Raw genomic sequence first — 22,207 nt, 5'->3', positions numbered from 1 at the left:
CAAATTTCAGCCGTGCAAAATTACTATGAATTACTAAATCCAAATTATTTCCTAATAATCAACCATATTTAGGTCTGATACCACTTGTTAGGGTGATTATTTATATTTAACTTTTGGTGAAAACCATCACCTGTTGAACCCAAGATCTATATGGTGATTATTAAGAAATAAATAAATGATAAAATAGCGGAAGCGTACTTGGATTCATATCGACAAACTGATATATGAATTTCCAAAGATATTGGCGTGGCCTTCCAGGTCAACACGTATTACCGATCCTTTGAGAGAGCCCTTTAGTTTCTCTCTGGTATCTTTCCTGACGATGAGATATCAGGGAAGAGCTATTTTGTGGTATTAGGAAATATGACAGCTAGAATGATGCGTGTGACCTGAGAACCATAACCCTATTTATAGGTAACATTCCTGTTACCCTTTGGAACCCTATTTCAGCCCATCATAGAAATAGGAACCCTTAAGTCTCTACACAAAGGGCCACACCCTATTAGATACATTAAGCCCAAACTATATTTGATCACTTTAATTGGGGTTAACCTTAATTGACAGTTTGCAACACATAATTATTCACATATAAGTCCAATATTGGATTAAAGATCCAACACTTCGGCCATAGGAAATGAAACCAAACTCAATTACTTGGATCTTTCTCAGAATAACTTACATGGGGATATCCCTCATGAAATGGGAAAATTGAAGTTACTAGCTTTTATTAGTATTTTCCAAAACCAGCTAAGTAGTGCTTTTCCAGATGGATTCAACAATCTTACACATTTAAATATGCTAATGCTGAACGAATACTATCTTACTGGTCATTTACCGCAAAATATTTGCATTGGTAGATCTCTGACAAGATTTGTAGTATCTGAAAATAACTTTGGGGGTGCCATGCCAAGGAGCTTGAAAAACTGTTCTAGTTTACGAGTTATCAATGTTGCTGACAACCAACTATCAGGAAGTATCTCTGAAGAATTTGGCGTCTATCCAGATGTGGAATTCATTAATTTAAGCAATAATGAATTTTTTGGTCAATTGTCATGGAATTGGAGTGGCTATCTGACTTTGACAGTATTGGGGATCTCGAACATTAATCTTTCGAGTAGAATACCAACTGGGTTTGGAGAGCTATCTCGTCTGCAAAACTCTCTCTCTCTTCAAATCACTTACATGGGAAGATTCCAAGAAGTTAGGGGAAGTTGACTTTGTTGCTTTCGCTTAAGCTGCACAACAACAGCCTCTCAGGCAATATACCATCAGAAATTGGTCAGATGTTTATACTTTTAAATCTTAGTTTGTCGACCAATAATCTTAGTGGCTCAATTCCAGAACAAATAGGCAATTGCACCCAGTTGCTGGATTTAAACTTGAGCCAAAATGCACTCATCGATAGTATTCCTTCTCAAACAGGAAATCTTCCCTCATTTGCAACTCTGGATCTCAGCCAAAACATGCTGGACTCCAAATTGCCACCAGAGTTAGGTGAGATGAAAAGCATTGAGACAATGAATCTTTCGCATAATAGGATATCAGGTTTCATCCCAAAAAGCTTTGATCATTGCTTCAATTTGATTTCCGTTGATATATCCTACAATCAATTGGAAGGTCCTCTTCCGAACACTAGTGCATGTCAAAAAGCTCCATTTGATTCCCTGAGAAACAATAAAGGTTTATGCGGCAATGTTGCTGGATTGAATCCTTGCTCTCAATCAACTGAAAAGAAGACTAGTAGAAGGCCAACTAAAAGAATGATCTTTCTCATTGTTGCTCCAATACTAGCAACCATGTTTCTTTTGACCATGGTTGTTGGCATCTTCATTCGTGCAAGGTCACATACGAGAAGTGTGGAGAATAAGCCTTGGGAATTTACCAGAAATATGTTCTCTGTCTGTAGCTTTGATGGGAAAATGGTCAATGAGAACATCATTGATGCAATAGAGAATTTTGCCCCCAAGTATTGCATCGGAGCAGGAGAATTTGGAAGTGTATTTAGAGCAGAGTTGCCAAATGGTCAAGTGGTTGCTGTCAAGAAACTTCATGGAACGGATGGTGGCACCTTGAGGAGGCCAAAAGAATTTGCCAATGAGATCCGTGCACTAACAAATATAAGGCATCGCAACTTCGTGAAGCTGTATGGATTCTGTTCACATGCACAATACACCTTCTTAGTTTATGAATTCTTGGAAGGGGGAAACTTGCTGCACTTTTTGAGCAGTGATAAAACAGCAGCCAGGTTAGATTGCATCAAGAGGGTAGACATTGTTAAAGATGTGGCAAATGCATTATATTACATGCATCAATCTTGTTCGCCTTCTATTATTCATCGAGATATATGTAGCAAAAATTTTTGTTGGATTCCAAGTATCAAGCTCATATTTCTGACTTTGGCACTGCAAGAATCTTGAGGCCTGATTCATCTAATTGGACTTCATTCGCTGGAACTTTTGGATATGCTGCTTCAAGTATATTCTTGTTTGCTCAAACAAATCTAAATTGTCTTTTTACCTTCTCTTTTTCAACTAATCCATAGTAATATAAAGCTAACATGAGCAGAGCAATTTTGTTTTCTAATATGATTCCATAATCTAATCCCTTGTTACATAGATATGATCATCTGCGCCATAGTATGAAGTGATTATTGATTTTGTGAATTGCAGAACTCGCATATACCTTGGAAGTAAATGAAAAATATGATGTTTATAGTTTTGGAGTATTAGCTTTTGAAGTGATAATAGGCAAGCATCCAGGTGATTTCATACCGTCTGTTAGGAAATTGGCGTAATTTCTTTTAGTCAAGATCCCTATTTGGTGTGGGAAGTAACTAGTTTCCTAATGGATTTTAGTTACTTGAAGTAGTAGTCAAGGAAACTCCTATTTGGTTTAGGATTTAGATATTACTTCCTATTCTGTATAAGTCTAGGAATTAGTATTGAGTTCCAATTGTTATTTGGTTTTTTGACCAAGTAATGTTCTCTATAAATAGGTAGATTGCCATACTACAAAGACACACAAGAAAGGAGTGAAAAGAAGCCAAGTTTATTGATGAAATTGAAGCTGTGATTGAAGACCATGACACCATAGAAATTATTGATTTTATCAAGTTTGATGAATTTTTTGAAGAGAAAAATCATAAGATAGAATTGGTTTAAATCAATTATGATGTGGACGATTTAGTTAAAAATTGTGTCATTGTTAAGATTGATAAAGTTGTCAATGTGAATCAATCAACATAAAAGTATGGTGATTTTATTAGTGACATGGATGAATTGAATTATGGAGCATTGGATGGAGTATGGGTGAACATGTTTGACTTTTTCGACAAGAGTGATCAAGCTAAGAAATTGTTTGAAAAGTACAAATTTCGTCCATTACCGCATATGAAGATGAAATTGAAGACCAATTATAAGTTGGGGTTGAATGTTGGTTATATTGTGACTAAATTGTTCATGGAGATTCAAGCTCATGATGGCATTCGAGATAACAACATCAAGAGCTTGGTTTAAGAGAGGCAATGAAAGAAATTAAACCAAGCATTTTTTGATTTAGTTTCCTAATTCTTTTTGGTGTCATATTTGTTTAGTTTCCACATTAAATTAGGAAATCTCAAGTCAGTCTCCAAGTAAGTTTTGGTTTACAATTGCATTTGTTTTAGAAATTTTTGGAGTTTATAAATACTACCAATCTAGTAGGTTATTATTTGAAAAGTTGAGTTGACTCTTGAAATTAGGTTTGAGAGAAAGTTTCATAATTGAGATTTATGAGTTGTCGTGAGTGAAATGTTACGACTTGATATTTTTTATTATTGAGTTTTAGGTTAATAAATTATTGAGTTATTGTTGTGTATTTATTCTCCTTCTCTTCCCACATATTTTTATATGTGTCAAAATTGCTTCGGTTGTGCACGCGCAATTTTTTGTGTGCTAACAAGTGGTATCAGAGCTCTAGGTTTTGATCCTGGGACTTGTTCACAAAGTTGGGGTACAAGAATAGGAGATTTGCTTTTGATAATTTGGACTCTAAATTGGTCCTAATTGAGTGGAGATTAAATACTTGAAGTATGGATCCGTATTATTTACCACGTTGTGGTGTTTTTATTTTTGATGGTAAAAACAATTTTGAGATTTGGAGAATGATAATGGAGAATTTTTTCAAAGCTATTAGAATTTGGGATATTGTTAAAACAAGACACATGGAATCCGGTGCAGGTACAGAATCGTCAAGCGATGCAATTAAAGAATTAGAGAGGAATAGACAATTGGATTATAAGGCATTCCACTATCTCAACACTCAAGTCCAGTTGCATGTAGTGAATACAAAGGAGGAACACTTCTGGTTATGCATTTTATTTGGGATCTGGTGTATTTTCTTGGTCTTCCAAGAAACAATAGGTGGTTGCGTTGTTCACAGTAGAAGCAGAATATATGGTGGCTACGAGTAGTGCTACTCAAGCACTTTGGTTGAGGAGAATGCTTGAATTTTTACAACACAAGCAAGATGGTACTACCAAAATATTTTGTGATAGTATGTCTGCTATTAAGTTGACAAAAAATCCAGTTGTTCATGGGCACAACAAACATATTGACATCAAGTATCATTTTATTCGTGAGTTGGTTCAAGATCAAGAGATTGTCATTGATTATTGTAAAAGTGAAGATCATGTAGCTAACATTTTGACAAAATCGCTCAAGTTGGAGATGTTCATGAAGTTCAAGAAGATGCTCGACATGGCGAAATCTGAAGACTTTGATTTAAGGGAGGCAATGTAGGAATTAATCAAAGTTTTATGTTATTTAGTAGTTTCCTATATTTTTTGGTAATAGCATTTGTTGGTAGTTGGTGATTAGTAGTTTCAATCCAAATTGTAATCGGTTTCCTTTACCAACTTGGAACTTGTGTCTAATTATTTAGGGAACTAGCTAGTCTATAAATACTACTACTTGTATTGCTGATTTGTATGCATCAGAAGATGGAAGAAATAAAGAATTAGAGAGTTTGCCTCTCGAAACTTTTCCATGCTTCATTTCTTCCTCATGCCGCACTAGTTGTTCATCTTTTCTGCTGCCAAGATTATTCGTTTCGTTTATATTAGTTATCCTGCGGGTAATTTCCTATAGAAAGTTTGAAAGTTCATGTCACAAGGGTTCTTTTCTCTAACTCTTGATTTCTTGTATTTGTATTCTAATGTTTGCCTATAATACAATATTGGATTTTTCTTTCATTTGCTTTACGTTTTGTTAAAGTTTCATTAACAGGTGTTGAGCCTATACAACAATAAAAACCTACTCAACAAAAAATATAAATTTTCTATATAGCAGTGAGTAGAGTCGAATCCACAAGAACTGGGGATAATTTGTTTCTTTTAGAGTACAGAGTAAGGGGGATTTTTATAAAATTTGGAAACAAAAATAAATATACATCCAGTTAAAAAAAAAATTCACGAAAGTAAGCAAGAATTAAATCGAAGGTAGACAAACTCTAGCCAAAGATACAACCACTTAGACACAATCCATTCATCCGATCATTGATGCAAAGATGGTTTGCTCAATTCATTAACAGGTCAATTATAGTCGTCAACAAGCTCTGATGACCAAATTTTTCGTAGTTTATTGATAACCAAGGTACGACCATTGATTACCCCTAACCAGGAAATAATCCTAGATACGACCAAAGGATTTAATTTCCTAATTGCATTAAGAATTAGAAAAGTCTAACCCTAATTAATAACATACTAAGAGGGTTATTTAAATTAGATTGCACATTTCCCTAACGTGTGTAAACGCTAGTTACCACTAATATTAATTGACTAAATAATTACGGATTTAGTTGATTAATTTGGCAATAGATTATTAGGTCACTTTGGATATCGGGCCCTTGACATTCAGTTAACGAAATAATCTCGAGAAATTACAATAGAGAATGCACAAATATTAATAAGTTGAAGGAACAATTTGAGATTAGTTCAATCTCATAGATGTTCAGGACTACGTCGTTGAGTTGATTTTTGATTAGATTAGAAACTTAGCCACGTCTCATAGAGAAATTTTCACGTGAATAAATTGAATTAATTAACATCAATCTTTTTCCTTGAAACGATGTGACATTTGTTCGAATGAAAAAGTAAGGGAACAAAGAAGGTGACTTGCTTCTGTCTTGCGGCCAACCAGCCTCAATGAAAACCTATGTGACTAGTATATATACTAGTCAGTTTCCTAACCGAATAAGAAAGAAGAAAAAAGTAAGGCAACCACCGATATGCCCATGCTTCTTGTTCTTGTTTCCTAATACTAGTAAACTACTAGTCAACAAAAGGGAAAGTATTGGTTCAGCACAACTTGGAATCAGATTTGTCAATTTTTTTTGGAAGCTTCCCATGTGCACACAATCCCGAGAATCTGGGCTTGATAGCATGACTTCAAGAAAATCGCCCTTTTTAGCATTTTTCCGTCCCACCTCCTATAATTAGGTCCAAATACCAAATATAAGTAGAATCCGACAATTAAAACAATATTTGGCAAGGATAAAGGGGAAATTAACCATAAATATAATAACAAATTACACCCTATCAATTTTTCCCACTCCTAAACCATGCTAGCCCTCAAGCATGAGAATCGACACTTCAGCAATTTAACCCAACAATGGTTATCATTCCAATTATCTATGCCAAAGTACCATTAAAACACATATCAAATATAAATGGTAAAAGTCCAAGAAATATTCCTCAGGTTAGCTCCTAAAACCATGGACTCCTTCCACTTATGGTTAACTAATCTAAGAAGAGAGAATATCTGACCAACATTCATCAGCAAATAGTTCAATTATTAACCAAAATCTCAACATTAGACCCATGGATCGCTAGGCTGACATAGTCAACTATATACTTACTCACTTTCCACATTTTTTTTTTCAATCGAGGCTTAGTCTTTAACCATTAAAGTCTTTTGACACGAACTCCAACATCTGTTAAATGAAAGAGCCCGGTTACTCAACTCTCATCGCTATACCACATACTCATGTATATCACTACTTTTTGACACTAATATTGACACTTTTGGTGAAAACCTCAAGTTACTAGGCAGTGATAACCAGCGTGGTATAGCCCACCATATTCACAAACAATCAACAATCATTAGAGATTGCACAAAATTATACGAGCCTACTTTATTTCCTCAAACATGGAGAATTAGGATTAATAATTGAACCAATTCACAAGAAAAATGCCAAGCAAATATTCACAATGCCTAAAAGAGTTAACTAAAAGTCGCAAAAGTCATTAGATTTTAGGTATTCACCAAAGAGACATCGTCAAACTTAACCATATCACACTTGATACACTCTCATCAATAAAACTTGGTAATAGAAAAATTGAAGTCAATTAACCATTATCAATTCCAAATAGTCACAACAATACTTACAAATAACAAAAAGAAATTTAAAACACTGAAAAGGACCAGGACCAGCTGTGCTACAGCTCCCTCCCACACACCTAAAGTAGACATTATCCTCAATGGAAGCAATAAAACAAATAAAAGAGATGGACAGCGAAACTTTCCTAAGCAACGTGGAGAAGGGTTTCGGACAACTATGGAATAAGAAGGAAGGGTGGCGTAAAGCCCACATGGTGGAAGTAGGTTGCCAAATTCTGCAACATCTGGGTGACTTGACTTGCAATATTGGTCATCCTCTCATCCATATGGTGGACCTATGCTCAGAGATGTCACCACTCAGCATCAAAAGACGATAGTAGAGGAGGCGCAGAAGTAGACAGTCCAACCTAGTCATTGGCAACTCCAGAAGCAGATGAGGGGCCCGTACATGTAGAGGGATGACGAACTGGTGCACGAATGGGCCCCGGGAGTGTAAATCGAAATATGCCACCCATCTCCCCCACGACCCCCATCTTTTCAAGACAAATCACATCTCAACTCACTCCAAATCAAGACAGAACCGGCGAACGAAAATCTTGTTTTTCTCCTTATAAATCAAAACATTCTCATAATTTTCATTCCTAATTTCCTTTAACTCTTGCAACTGCAATTTCCTATGAACTCCACCCTCCTCAATATCCATGTTACATTGCTTGACTGCCCAAAATGCCTTGTGTTCAAAGTTGACTGGAAGATGGCATGGCTTTCCAAATACTAACCTATAAGGAGACATTCCAATGGGTATCTTGTAAGCCGTCCTGTAAGCCCACAATCATCTTCTAGTCGCACACTCCAATCCTTCTTATCTGGGCGGACCACCTTCTCCAAAATCAATTTGATTTCTTTGTTCGAAACCTCTGCTTGGCCATTTGTTTGAGAATGGTAGGATGTTGAAACCTTATAAAGGACACCATATTTCTTGAGCACTGCAGCAATCGTTTTATTACAAAAGTGCTTTTTCCTTATCACTTACAATCGCTCTTGGTATTTCAAAGCAGACAAAAATATTAGACTTCACAAAATCTATAATCACTTTAGAATCATTAGTTCATGTGGCTTTTGCTTCTACCCATTTAGAAACATAATCGACTATAAGTAATATATATAAGAAATCAAAAGAAGAAGGAAAAGGGCCCATGAAATCAATGCTCCAAACATAAAAAATTTCAATAAAAAACATGGAAATTTGTGGCTTTGATCTTTACGAGAAAGATTCCTTACTCTTTGACACCTATCGCAAAACTTACAAAACATGTAGGCATCTTTGAAAAGAGTCGATCAATAGAAACCACTTTCTAGCACCTTATGAACCATTCTCTTCAGTCCAAAATGACATCCACATGCAAAAGAGTGACAAAATATTAATACGGAATGAAACTCACTTTCACTTATGCATCTTCTGATCACTTGATCGGCACCTTGCTTCCAAAGGAAAGGATTATTCCAAATGTAATGTCTAGCATCACTTTTCAATTGATCTCTTTTCGCCTTAGGCCATCCTGCAGGAAATTTGTCTGTGACTAAATAGTTAACAATATCTGTATACCAAGGAAGGGGTGAATTAACCAAAAATAGTTGTTCTTCAGGAAATGACTCCCTTAATGGAAGATCCTCCTCAATGACCGGTATGCAACGCAAATGATCAGCCACCAAGTTTTCTGCTCTCTTCTTGCCTTTTATTTTCAGGTCGAACTCTTGTAGGAGTAGAATCCATCTAGTCAGCCTTTGTTTGGCATCCTTTTTTGTCAGTAAATATTGCAACGCTGCATGGTTAGAATAAATAATTACTTTAACTCTTAACAAATAAGGCCTAAATTTTTCTAAAGTAAAAATGATAGCTAGAAACTCTTTTTTTGTAATGGAGTAGTTGAGTTGAGCTCCATTCAAAACTCTTGAAGCATAATAAATTGCGTAAACAACTTTTCCCACTCTCTGACCCAACACCACCCCCATTGCATAAGCATTGGCGTCACACATAATCTCAAATAGGGGATCCCAGTTTGGAGGTTGAATAAAGGATGGAGAGCTCAAGAGTTCCTTTAACCTATTAAATGCTTGCTTGTACTCATCATCGAAAACAATTGCCACATCCATTTCTAGGAGCCTGAACAATGGTGCCCCAATTTTGGAGAAATCTTTGATAAATCTTCAATAAAAACCTGCGTGTCTCAAAAAAAGCACACTTCCGAGGTAAGGTCAAGAAGACACAAGATCTATCTTAGCTTTATCAGCTTCTATGCCCTTAAATGACACGACATGATCTAAAACTATTCCGTGCTCAACCATTAAATGACACTTCTCCTAATTGAGCACTAGGTTAATTTTGATGCATCTTTTCAAAATTAAAGTCAAATTATTTAGGCAATCATCAAAGTTCTCTCCATATATACTAAAATCATCCATGAACACCTCTATTATCTTTTCTACATACTCAGGGAAGATACTCACCATGCATCTTTGAAATGTGACAGAAGCGTTACATTACCCAAAAGACATCCTTCGATAAGCAAAGGTCCAAGCGGGCATGTAAATGTTGTCTTCTCCTGATCTTATGGCGTATTGCTATTTGGAAGTAACCTGAAAAACAATCTAGAAAGCAATAATAAGCATGTCAGGTTTCTATCATTTGATCTATAAAGGGGAGGGCAAAGTGATCTTTTTTGGTTACTGCATTTAGCTTACAATAATCAATGCACTGGCCCCCCAACTCTGAATGTTTTTAGTCCTATCTTTTATATTCGGCTCATCACCTTCACTGGCATTTTCAATAGAACCAAGACTTTCCATTGATTTATTTAGCCCACACTGGCAGAGCCATTTTTTTCTTGTCTTTCTGAGGGGTCTGGAGAAAGCTGCAATCAATAGGATTTTCCTAATCCTCCCTTCCCAAAAGGAAGAGCGTGAAATTCTTTTTCCCTACCCTATGAATTAGGACTAGCTCTCCTTTGTGGTTCGCCTCCACCGTCACTCCTGTCTTCTTGGGAATCACTTGAATTGGACTCACCTACTGGCTATTGGAGATGGCAAAAATTCTGCCCACATCCAGGAGTTTAAGTATCTCTTTTTTCACTACCTCTATCATCATTGGGTTCAGTCTTCTTTGAGGTTGCTTGACAGGTGTCGCATCATCTTGACAGGTTGCTTGACAGTCTTCTTTGAGGTTGCTTGATAGGTGTCGCATCATCTTCTAGCCTAATCCAATGCATATACACGGATGGACTGATTCCTTTTATATCAACAATGATCCATTCGATGGCTTCCTTGTGGTCCTTAAGCACCCGGATCAGCTTATCTTCTTGACTAGGTGATAATTTTGCAGAGATTATCACAGGTAATGTCTTCTCATTACCCAAATATGCTTACTTGAAATGGTTCGGCAAAAGCTTTAACTCCACCTCAGGTGCCTACAAAACAGAAGGTAATAACTTTTGGTGAGTCCCAAGCACAAAAATAGAAGTAAGCCCATACCTTACTGCAGTAGATATCAGTGATTGCAATGCCCCAACCACACACTACAACTCATGATTCAACTCCACATCACAAGTTGTTCCAAAGTCGAGGTGTTTGGTCAGGGCCACTTCTAGCTCATCCCTACCATTAAGTTCAAACACTTCCTGCATTACATGATCAATCACACTGACCAAAAAAATGGAATTAGACTCATGTGGGTACTTCAACGCATCAAAGATATTAAATTGAACAACGTCCCCATCAAATTCCATTGTTAGTCAACCTTTATTAACGTCAATTTTGATACTAGCAGTTCTTAAAAAGGGCTGACCTAACAAAATAAGGGATGGATTTGAGAAGTGTTCATCACTCATATCTAAAACATAGAAATTAGCAGGAAATACTAATTCATTGACTTGTACTAGAACATCTTCAATTAGCCTCTCAGGATAAGCGTTAGTACGATTAGCTAATTGAATTATAACGTCAGTTTCTTTTAGTGGTCCTAAATTTAGAGAAGTATGAAGGGCCTTTGGCATTACATTTATAGATACTCCTAAATCTAGCATGACATTTCTAATTTTAGTGTTTCGTATATCACAGGGGATAGTGAACATACCTGGATCCCTACACTTGGGTGGGAGTTTCCTTCGTAGCACCGCAGACACATTCTCCCCCACCACTACTCTCTTATCTCCCCTTAACTTCCTCCTATTGACGCATAAATCCTTAAAAAATCTGGCATATCTAGGCACTTGTTTGATTGCATCAAATAGAGGAATATTTATTTCGACCTTTTTGAACATCTCCAATATCTCCTTCTCCTTGTCTGATTTACTTGGTTTCTCCAGCTTGTTAGGAAAAGGTGGAGTATTAGATTTATTCTTAATATAGAATCAGAAATTACCTCCTTAGGGTTTGTATTTGCCCCTTCTTCTTCCTTTAGTTCTTGCTAAATGTGCTCTTCGCTTTTATCCTTAGGAACCACTTACTTAGGTCTTTCAACCTTCTTCCCACTCTTGAGGGTCATGGCACTTACATTCATTGGGTTAGCTTCAGGTTAAGACAACAACTTTTCAAAAATGTGAGACTCCAGGCGGTTAATTGCTATTGCCATCTGACTCACTTGGTTTTTCAAATTTGTATGCTTGACCTCAATACTCATGGCTAGACTCTTGACCATATCTTCCAAAGAGCTTTCTGAATTAGAAGATGGAGGTTGAGACTTTGGCTGGTATTGGGGTTGGAACCCTTATTGTCTATTTTGACCAAAGTTTTGTTGTCGGTTCCTACCATAGCTAAAGTTCAGGTGATCCCTCTAACTAGGATTGTAGGTGTTGGAGTATGGATCATATTGCCTCCGTGGGGTGGGCATGTTGTCAGTCATGTTGGCTTGTTCAGCATTTTCATCTTGGAGCATTGGCACATATCAGTGGAGTGTCCTATATTGGTGCAGATTCCACACATCTTGACTTGTTGCATGTTCCCTACAGCCAATTGTCGAACAAAAGAAGTCAGTTTAGATAGCTGCTGTTGAATGAATAGAAGTTCTACCTCGTTCACTCGACAAGTGGGAAGATTATCTCGAGAGCCAAATTGTTATGGATTCTCCATCATTCTCTCAATCAACTCCCAAGCTCTCCAGGAGTTTTGTTCGCCATTTTCTCCACCACTCGCAGCGTCAATAATATTCCTGTCAGACAAATAAAGACTTTCTTAACAATATTGAGTTAATAATTGTTCACTTATCTAATGTTGTGGGCCTCTCGTGCACAGTTTGTTGAATCTTTCCTTGCACTCATATAAGGTCTCCCCCGGCTGCTACTTTATACCACAAATTTCCTTCCTCAAACTTGTAGCTCGGGAGGCAGGGAGATACTTCTCCAAGAACTTCTTCTTCAGTTGCACCCAAGTTGTGATACTACTTGCTGGTAGATAGCCAATCTTTCGCCGAGTTCTTAAGAGAAAAAGGAAATGCCCTCAACTTTATTTGTTCTTCAGTAATCCCAGGAGGCTTCATACTTGAGCATACTATATCAAATTCTTGTAGATGCTTGTAAGGATCCTCATTTGAAAGACTATGGAAAGAAGGCAAGAGGTAAATTAATCCAGATTTTATTTCAAAATGAGTATTTTCATTTAAGTTTAGATTAGTAATGCATAGTGGCTACTAAGTTAAGTCAGGAGCAGCCAACTCCCTTAATGTCCGATTGTTGGCCAAGGTAATTTCCTCCTCTTCAGAATCTCTGGTCTCCTTTTTTAACTTACATGTTGTCTTCTCTATTTCAGGAATATACACCAAATTTCCTGTACGAGAAGAATGAGACATAAATGAGCAAAAATACCAAGAAACAAAATAAATTAAATTAAAATAAACTTAGAAAAAAAACAAATAAACCAACGCTAGTCCCCCGACAACGGAGCCAAAAATTGATAGGTGTCGAACCTGTGCAATAATAAAAACCTACTCAACAAAAAAATATAAATTTTCTATATAGCAGTGAGTAGGGCCAAATCCATAGGGATTGGGGAGAATTTGTTTCTTTTAGAGTACAGAATAAGGGGGATTTTTATAAAATTGGAAACAAAAATAAATAAACAACCATTTAATAAAACAATTCGCGAAAGTAAGCAGGAATTAAATCGAAGGTAGACAAACTCTAGCCAAAGATACAACCTCTTAAACACAGTCCATTCATTCGATCATTGATGCAAAGATGGTTCGCTCAATTCATTAACAGGTCGGTTATAGTCGTTAATAAGCTCTGATGACCAACTTTTCCTTAATTTATTGATAACCAAGGTACAACCATTGATCAACCCTAACCAGGAAATAATCCTAGGTACGACCATAGGGTTTAATTTTCTAATTGCATTAAGAATTAGAAAAGTCTAACCCTAATCAATAACACACTAAGAGGGTTATTTAAATTAGACTGCATGTTTTCCTAATCTGTGTAAATGCTAGTTACCACTAATATTAATCGACTAAATAATTACGGATTTAGTTGATTAATTTGGCAATAGATTATTAGAGAATATCGAACCCTTGACATTCAGTTAACGAAATAATTTGAGAAATTAAAATAGAGAATGCGCAAATATTAATAAATTGAAGGAACAAATTGAGATTAGTTCGATCTCACAGATGTTTAGGACTGTGTTGTTGAGTTAATCTTTGACTAAATTGGAAACTTAGCCACGTCTCTTAGAGAAATTTTCATGCGAATAAGTTGAATTCATTGACATCAATCTTTTCCCCTAAAACGATGTGATATTTGTTCGAATGAAAAAGTAAGGGAACGAAGAAGACGACTTGCTTCTATCTTGCGGCCAACCAGCCTCAATGAAAACCTATGTGACTAGTATATATACTAGTCAGTTTCCTAACCGAATAAGAAAGAAGAAAAAAATAAGGCAACCACCGATATTCCCATGCTTCTTGTTCTTGTTTCCTAATACTAGTAAACTATTAGTCAACAAAAGGGAAAGAATTGGTTCAGCACAACTTGGAATCCGATTTGTCAATTTTTTTTGGAAGCTTCCCACGTGCACACAATCCCAAGAATCTGGACTTGACAGCAGAACTTCAAGAAATTCACCTTTTTTAGCATTTTTCCGCTCCACCTCCTATAATTAGGTCTAAATATCAAATATAAATAGAATCTGACAGTTAAAACAATATTTGTCAAGGATAAAGGGGAAATTAATAACAAATTACACCCTATCATTCATGTCTTGGATTTTGGTTGAATTATCTATGGATTGTTTGTGATATTTCTTGGGTTATTTGATGTTATTATTTTTAACAAGTTATTTAGCATTTTTGTTCTTATAATCATGATTAATTGGCCATTGATTGTGGTCATCTCAAGATGTTAGATTTGGAATAAAAATTAGAATTTGATACTAGTTCATGGAAATGTTAAACCTAGGAAGTACACTCATGCGAGTAGGGATGCACTTTTGTGGTTTTGGTGGCTTGTTCCATATAATTTAATAGAAACTAATGAACCTTTGGCTAGTTTCATAGTCATGAGAATAGGTATAAATTAGTTATAGGTATAGTTAATTCACTACAAGAGTAGGTTTGACATGCATAAGACAATTACACCATAGTTAGCAAATGTAGTAGCACTCAATGATACGGAAAATTGCTTTACAAGAGTAGTATCATGATTTCAAAATCTTTCATTTGTTAATTTTCATGCACATTTTAGCTTAATTTTATTTCTTTCAATTTGTTGATCGTCTAAATAATAGAAAAGTTTTAGTGGTACCGATAGTTGTGTACTCTTTCTCATGTGATCGACCTTTAATATCTTATATTCGCTCATGATTTGTATACTTACAGTAAAGTTTAGGGTATTTAGGAAATTATAAATTTAAAATTTGACTGTGAATTGAGCTCTATTATTGAATATATATCCCGTGCTCGTCAGTTGGCACCACTCAATCTCTTTTACAATTTAAAAAAATGTAAAAGAAATGAAGTGCCATATGCAATTTAATGACAATAGAATTAAATTAATTCTAGCTCTTGAATGTTCCAAACTAGAGTTGGCAATTTTTTCCCCGCCATAGCCTCTTTCCATGTGGAAAACCTGGCTGATGGCAATTTGCCACCGAACGTCTACTAATATTTAAAAAAAAAACACGCACACACACGCAAAAGACTAGCCCAAAGTCTACTAATATTAAACAAACAAACACACACACACACACACGGACAAAAGACTAGCAATAGTGTCCAATAAACCGGTTTGAAATATGGATTCCAATTGATCCAAAGAGCTACTACTATCATAAGCCTCACGTGCCTTTGGGACCACACAGCTTTTTGCTTGTTCAAAACTAAACAAACATATCAATGCTTCCTTTGGCATCAAGTGGATCTTAGCAAAATAATTTTGAAGAAATCAAAGAGATATTAAGAATAAGAAAAATGAAAGTGACAGCCTCCATAAATCAAAAACTCTACATCAGAAAAACGAGTATTGCTATAAAATATGACTATGATGGTAGTTAGAAGATTAAACTTTTTGAAAAGTTTGCTCATAAAGTAACCAAAGGAAGAAAGTTAATAACATATACTACAGGAAGAAAGTGCACGTCCAGATCAGTTAATTTTGTCATACTTTAGACATATTGATTGTCTTTGATTTTCACAAGTTATTGTGTTGCTTTGAGAGTTATAATACCTAGGAGTATATAATTTTTAGTGCAATAAATCAACCATCTGATAATTTTGAAATATTGTACTTACAGCGAAATCTTTTTTTGTTTTGGCCGACCACATGACTAGGGATTGGAGCTGAATTAAAATACTGAGATGGGATGCATATAAGATTACCAAAACTAGCAAAACAATGAAAAAAAAAAAGGTTTGGAAAATTTTTTTGTGCGGAAATATTTAAAAATAAAAAGGACCCCTGAAATTATTGCAGCCCTCGTCATCTGCTCCTGTATGTTGTGAACTTTGAATTCTTGGTACAGCAATTTTTTCCCAAAGCTTTAAATTTTTAACGATAATGTTTATGAAATTCTAGGTGGTTGATATTCTTAGAATTTTATATGAGATGGACCCTCAAGGTTTAGTACAAAAGCTTATTACATGGACGTCATATGCGGGGAAAGAAACTGTCTTATGTAGATGCAAACAGGTTTATAACATGGACTTTCGTGTAGGTGTTCTGCATCTATGTCAAGTAAATTATCAAACCGGACTTTTGCACGATATGTAAGAACATGAACTTTTGCATGACAGGTGAGAACATGGACTTTTACATGATAGGTGAGAACATGGACTTTTGCAAGAAAGGTGAGAACATGGATTGATGATGATAACGACAGACAGACGATTTCAGTCACCTCCAGTCAGAATTGTTTTCTTGGATCTTCGACTCTATAAATTCCTGCACAATTGCGACAATGGCTATCAGCTTTACAGCAAAAGTTTTCTCAAGAATTTCATTGTGGCAGATATCCAGCAAATATGTCAATCTTGAATTATTCCATCCGTCCAGTTAATTTAGTTTCTGTGTGCTTGGCCATCCTTCACTTACTCTCAAGTTCTGGAATTAATGCTGCTAATGATCAAATGCATGCAGCATCAAGTACTGGAAGTGAAGGGAAAGCTCTTTTAACATGGAAAGCCAGTCTTGACAATTATAACCAATCTAAGTTGTCATCCTGGTCATCTTCTGCAAATCCTTGCAGGGCATGGGATGGAGTTCGATGCAACAAAGCTGGACGAGTATCGGTGATTAACATCACTAGTTCTGGCATCAAAGGTACACTAGATCATCTCAATTTCTTGTCTCTACCCCATCTAACTACAATTGATCTTTCTCAAAATGCACTCCGTGGGACCATACCATCCAACATTGGGAACCTTTCCAGACTAACCTATCTTGACTTCTGGTCAAATCAATTGTCTGGTGCTATTCCTATTGAAATCAGCCAACTTACCAATCTTAGGTTCTTGTACCTTTCCGATAACTCATTCAATGGATCAATCCCTACTTCTATTGGCAATCTGACCAACCTGGCCGAGCTAGATCTAGGAACCAACAAACTTTCGGGATCCATTCCAGAAGAGATTGGGAAGCTGAAATCTCTGACGAAGCTCTCTTTAGCTAACAGTACACTAACAGGTAGGATTCCTCTGTCTATTGGAAACTTAAGTGGCTTGACTCTGCTGTATCTTTTCCAAAATTATCTTTCAGGGCCTATTCCCAAAGAAATTGGGAACTTGACAAAACTAAAGGAATTAGATCTTTTTGGGAACCAGCTATCAGGACCCATTCTAGAAGAGATTGGGAAACTTAGATCTCTTACTATACTTACTTTAGCTAGCAACACGCTCACAGGTCCGATTCCTCTTTCTTTTGGAAACTTAAGTGGCTTGACTCTACTGCATCTATTCCAAAATAATCTTTCTGGGCCTATTCCCAAAGAAACTGGAAACTTGACAAAGCTAAATGATTTAGATCTTTCTTGGAACCAGCTATCAGGTCCCATTCCAGAAGAGATTGGGGAGCTCAGATCTCTTACTAAACTCTCTCTAGCCAACAACCCCCTCACAGGTCCGATTCCTCTTTCTATTGGAAACTTAAGTGACTTGACTCTGCTGTATCTTTTCCAAAATTATCTTTCCGGACAGATTCCTTCTGCCATAGGAAATTTAACCAATCTCATTGACTTGCGACTTTCTCAAAACAACTTATATGGGGCTATCCCTCCCGAATTGGGAACATTTAAGCTACTAGCTTATATTGATATTTTCCAAAACCAGCTAAGTGGTGCTCTGCCTGATGGATTCAACAATCTTACACATTTAAATGAGCTAGGGCTGTCTCAAAATAATTTTGCCGGCCATTTACCCGAAAATATTTGCATTGGTAGCTCACTGACGTGGTTCACAGTATTTGAAAATAACTTTGTCGGTGCTATACCAAGGAGCTTGAAAAACTGTTCTAGTTTACGAGTTATCAATGTCGCTGACAACCAACTGTCAGGAAATGTCTCTGAAGAATTTGGCATCTATCCATATGCAGATTATATTAATTTAAGAAATAATATGTTTTTTGGTCAGTTGTCTTGGAATTGGAGTGGCTATCTGACTTTGACAGAGTTGAGGATCTCCAACAATAATCTTTCGGGCAGAATACCAGCTGGGCTTGGAGAGGTACCTCGTCTGCAAAAACTTCATCTCTCTTCAAATCACTTGCATGGAAAGATCCCTAGAAGTTTGGGGAAGTTGACTTTGTTGCTTGAGCTTAAGCTGCACAACAACAGTCTCTCAGGCAACATACCATCAGAAATTGGTCGGATGTCTAGACTTTTAAATCTTAGTTTGTCGGCCAATAATCTTAGTGGCTCAATTCCAGAACAAATAGGCAATTGCACACAGTTGCTGGATTTAAACTTGAGCCAAAATGCACTCATCGATAGTATTCCTTCTCAAATCGGAAATCTTCCCTCACTTGCAACTCTGGATCTCAGCCAAAACATGTTGGACTCCAAATTGCCACCAGAGCTAGGTGAGATGAAAAGCATTGAGACGATGAATCTTTCGTATAATAGGATATCAGGTTTCATCCCAAAAAGCTTTGATCATTGCTTCAGTTTGATTTCCATTGATATATCCTACAATCAATTGGAAGGTCCTCTTCCCAACATTAGTGCATTTCAAAATGCTCCATTCGATTCCCTGAGAAACAATAAAGGTTTATGTGGCAATGTTGTTGGATTGAAACCATGCTCTCAATCAACTCAAAAGAACACTAGTAGAAGGACAACTAAAAGAATGATCTTTCTAGTTGTTGCTCCAATACTAGCAGCAACCATATTTCTTTTGGTCGTGGTTGTGGGCATCTTCATTCGTGCAAGGTCACATATGAGAAGCTTGGAGAATAAGCCTCAGGAATTTACTAGAAATATGTTCTCTGTCTGGAGTTTTGATGGGAAAATGGTCTATGAGAACATCATTGATGCAATAGAAAATTTTGACCCCAAGTATTGCATCGGAGTGGGAGGATTTGGAAGTGTCTTTAAAGCAGAGTTGCCAAGTGGTCAAGTGGTTGCTGTCAAGAAACTTCATGAAACGGATGGTAGTGCCTTGAGGAGGCCAAAAGATTTCACCAATGAAATCCGTGCGTTAACAAATACAAGGCATCGCAACATCGTGAAGCTGTACGGATTCTGTTCACATGCACAACACACTTTCTTGGTTTATGAATTCTTGGTAGGGGGAAGCTTGCTGCACTTGTTGAGCAATGATGAAAAAGCGGCCATGTTCGACTGGATCAAGAGGGTAAACATTGTTAAAGATGTGGCAAATGCATTATCTTATATGCATCAGAATTGTTCACCTTCCATTATTCATCGAGATATATCTAGCAAAAATATTCTGTTAGACTCTGAGTATCAAGCCCATATTTCTGACTTTGGAACTGCAAGAATCTTGGGGCCTGATTCATCTCATTGGACATCATTTGCTGGAACATATGGATATGCTGCTCCAGGTATACTCTTCTTTGCTCAAAGAAATCTAACTTGTCTCTTTACCTTCTCTTTTTCAACTAATCCATAATTACATAATGCTAGCATGAGCAAAGCAATTTATGCTTTTGGATTATGATTCAATACTCCAAAGGGATTCATCTGCACCATAGACTGAAGTGATTTTTTTTTTTTTGTGAATTGCAGAACTTGCTTATACCATGGAAGTAAATGAAAAATGTGATGTTTATAGTTTTGGAGTATTAGCTTTAGAAGTGATCATGGGCAAGCATCCAGGTGATTTCATATTGTCAACATTGTCGGCATCAACATCCACTTCAACAGTATATGATATACTGCTGAAAGATATTGTGGATCCTCGACTTTTATCTCCGAGTAAGCAAGAGTCAAAACAAGTGACCTTGGTGGCAAAGCTGGCCTTGTCATGTATAGAACCCAATCCTCAATTGAGGCCGACAATGAAGCAAGTGTGTGTCCAGCTGTCGAAAGAAATACCTTCTCAAGTCAACGTATTCCCAATGGTTACAATTGGACAACTTCTGGACCTTGAAATAACAAATGTTTGAGCTTCTCTGTGTATGTATCTTTCCTATCCTCTATCCAAAATTCCAAATTTTGTTGTTTGCAGCTGTAAATTTGGGGTAAATTTTACTTCGATCTCTCGTCAAAAAGTATAGAAATGCAAGTGTCAAAGCAAAGGTGAACTTATATTCAGAGTGTTACTTGGAATGAATTTCATATTTCAAAACTTGGTGAGCATAACTGCAAATCTTCTAATATTTGGATCTAATACTTTGAACATTTTGAGCCAGGCTTCGGCATCATCCACAAAAGAAAGCATCGGGGTACTTCGCCCGTGATAGAGAAGTTTAGAAGAGTTTTGTGCATCAGGAAAGGCATAATGCTGGAGCTATGATATAGCTAATGCTTATATAGAAAAATTTATTTGGATGTATGATCAATAAAACCAAATTATCTTCTAGTTAAGGAAAGTGGTATTTGCATAAACTTCTAATTAAGAAAATTATTAAACTCTTCTGTTGTGTGTTTCAGAAAAGCAAATATAGCAACGATTATAATGCGACATATATATAGTCTTTAGTTGTGCACTGGACCTGGTTTGAGTGTATATAGTCTTTTGTTCCAACTAAATTTTTTAATACTTATCATTCTCACATGTTAGTATGTGACAGCATAAGAGACTCCAACAACTAAGACTAGGATGATGTCTTTTTTTTTTTTTTCTAAGTATTGAATGCATAAGGTTCATAATTGGGAGAAGCTGTAACTGTAGGCGGATGACCTCCAACAGTTGCAGGGAAGTAATTGGATCTACATGTCAAAAAACAGAAATTTGAAAGGAAAACTATAGGAGAAAAAAAAGAAGTGTCACAACAATTCATCATTTTTTTACTATGTTTACTTATTGGCTAACATGTTTCATTAGTTATGAATGTCTTGTTTCAAATAAAGAGAGTAATACTGGGACTAATGTTTTTAACTCACTATATGTATGTACTTATTAAGATATTTATGTGTTTTTTGGTAAAATATTAAAGAAAGTTAATTTTATTAAATGTCATATATAGTCACTTAATTGTGGAATTTCCTAGAGATAATAGGAATGAGGAACTAGAGGATGAGGTTTTTTGGCTAGCTCTTTATTTTTTTTTTCGAAACGATAGGAGATTTTCATTGCTTTAATGAGAAAGAGTACATATACGAGCAACGGCTTGAGAGAAGCTATACAAGAAGTGTTCTAAGAACACTGAGGAAACAGTCTTTCCTCATCAACAATAACGCCTAAAGCATCATAACTTAATTTTTTGCTAACTAACATATGTTCTTGTCTACACAAGCCAAAAGAGCACATGCAAAACAAACTCTGTAACTTAGAGATGTCTTCCAGTACTGTTGCCATCTTAATATCCGCAGGGCTCTGCTGTTCGATTTGTCTCCACAGCTCCTTGTTACAAAGCTTCAGCTTAACCTTGCTCCAGTTCGATGCACAGCTTTGCACAAGGACAGCTTCAGAGCTAGTGCATCATCTAGTACTTTGTTTCCTAGACTGATCTCATTCATTATCCACCCTGTCATTCTATTCCTTGCATATTCCTTAACTGTGATTCCTATCCCAACCTTATGCTGTCCTTTTTTCTTTGTTGTTTCTAGCTCAAGCGTTTCTATTTTAATGAGTACAGGATTTGATTGCAATGTTTCTTAGAATCATGTTTATGGAGCACATTTATTCCCACTGCTAATGATGTTTATGTCACCCACCAAAAGTGCTTAGA

At 36.3% G+C, this 22,207-nt stretch overlaps 2 protein-coding genes across 2 annotated transcripts; both read left to right on the top strand.

The window, feature by feature from the left end:
* The first annotated feature begins 795 nt into the window (after positions 1 to 795).
* On the top strand, positions 796 to 3,515 carry LOC113766867 (MDIS1-interacting receptor like kinase 2-like). The gene is made up of 3 exons (XM_027311032.1): positions 796 to 1,130; positions 1,250 to 2,245; positions 3,266 to 3,515. The coding sequence occupies exons 1-3, from the start codon at positions 796 to 798 to the stop codon at positions 3,513 to 3,515; spliced, it is 1,581 nt and encodes a 526-aa protein (XP_027166833.1).
* A 1,020-nt stretch (positions 3,516 to 4,535) lies between these two features.
* On the top strand, positions 4,536 to 20,479 carry LOC113766857 (probable leucine-rich repeat receptor-like protein kinase At1g35710). Its single transcript, XM_027311020.1, has 5 exons — positions 4,536 to 4,769; positions 16,436 to 16,535; positions 16,654 to 16,707; positions 16,829 to 19,915; positions 20,100 to 20,479. Exons 1-5 carry the CDS (start codon positions 4,536 to 4,538, stop codon positions 20,477 to 20,479), a joined length of 3,855 nt encoding a protein of 1,284 aa, XP_027166821.1.
* The last annotated feature ends 1,728 nt before the right edge of the window (positions 20,480 to 22,207 follow it).

The sequence above is a fragment of the Coffea eugenioides genome, chromosome 1, assembly GCF_003713205.1.
Source record: "Coffea eugenioides isolate CCC68of chromosome 1, Ceug_1.0, whole genome shotgun sequence".
NCBI lineage: Eukaryota > Viridiplantae > Streptophyta > Magnoliopsida > Gentianales > Rubiaceae > Coffea > Coffea eugenioides.
Note: the sequence above shows the minus strand (reverse complement) of the source record. Positions and strands in the feature narration are given on the sequence as shown.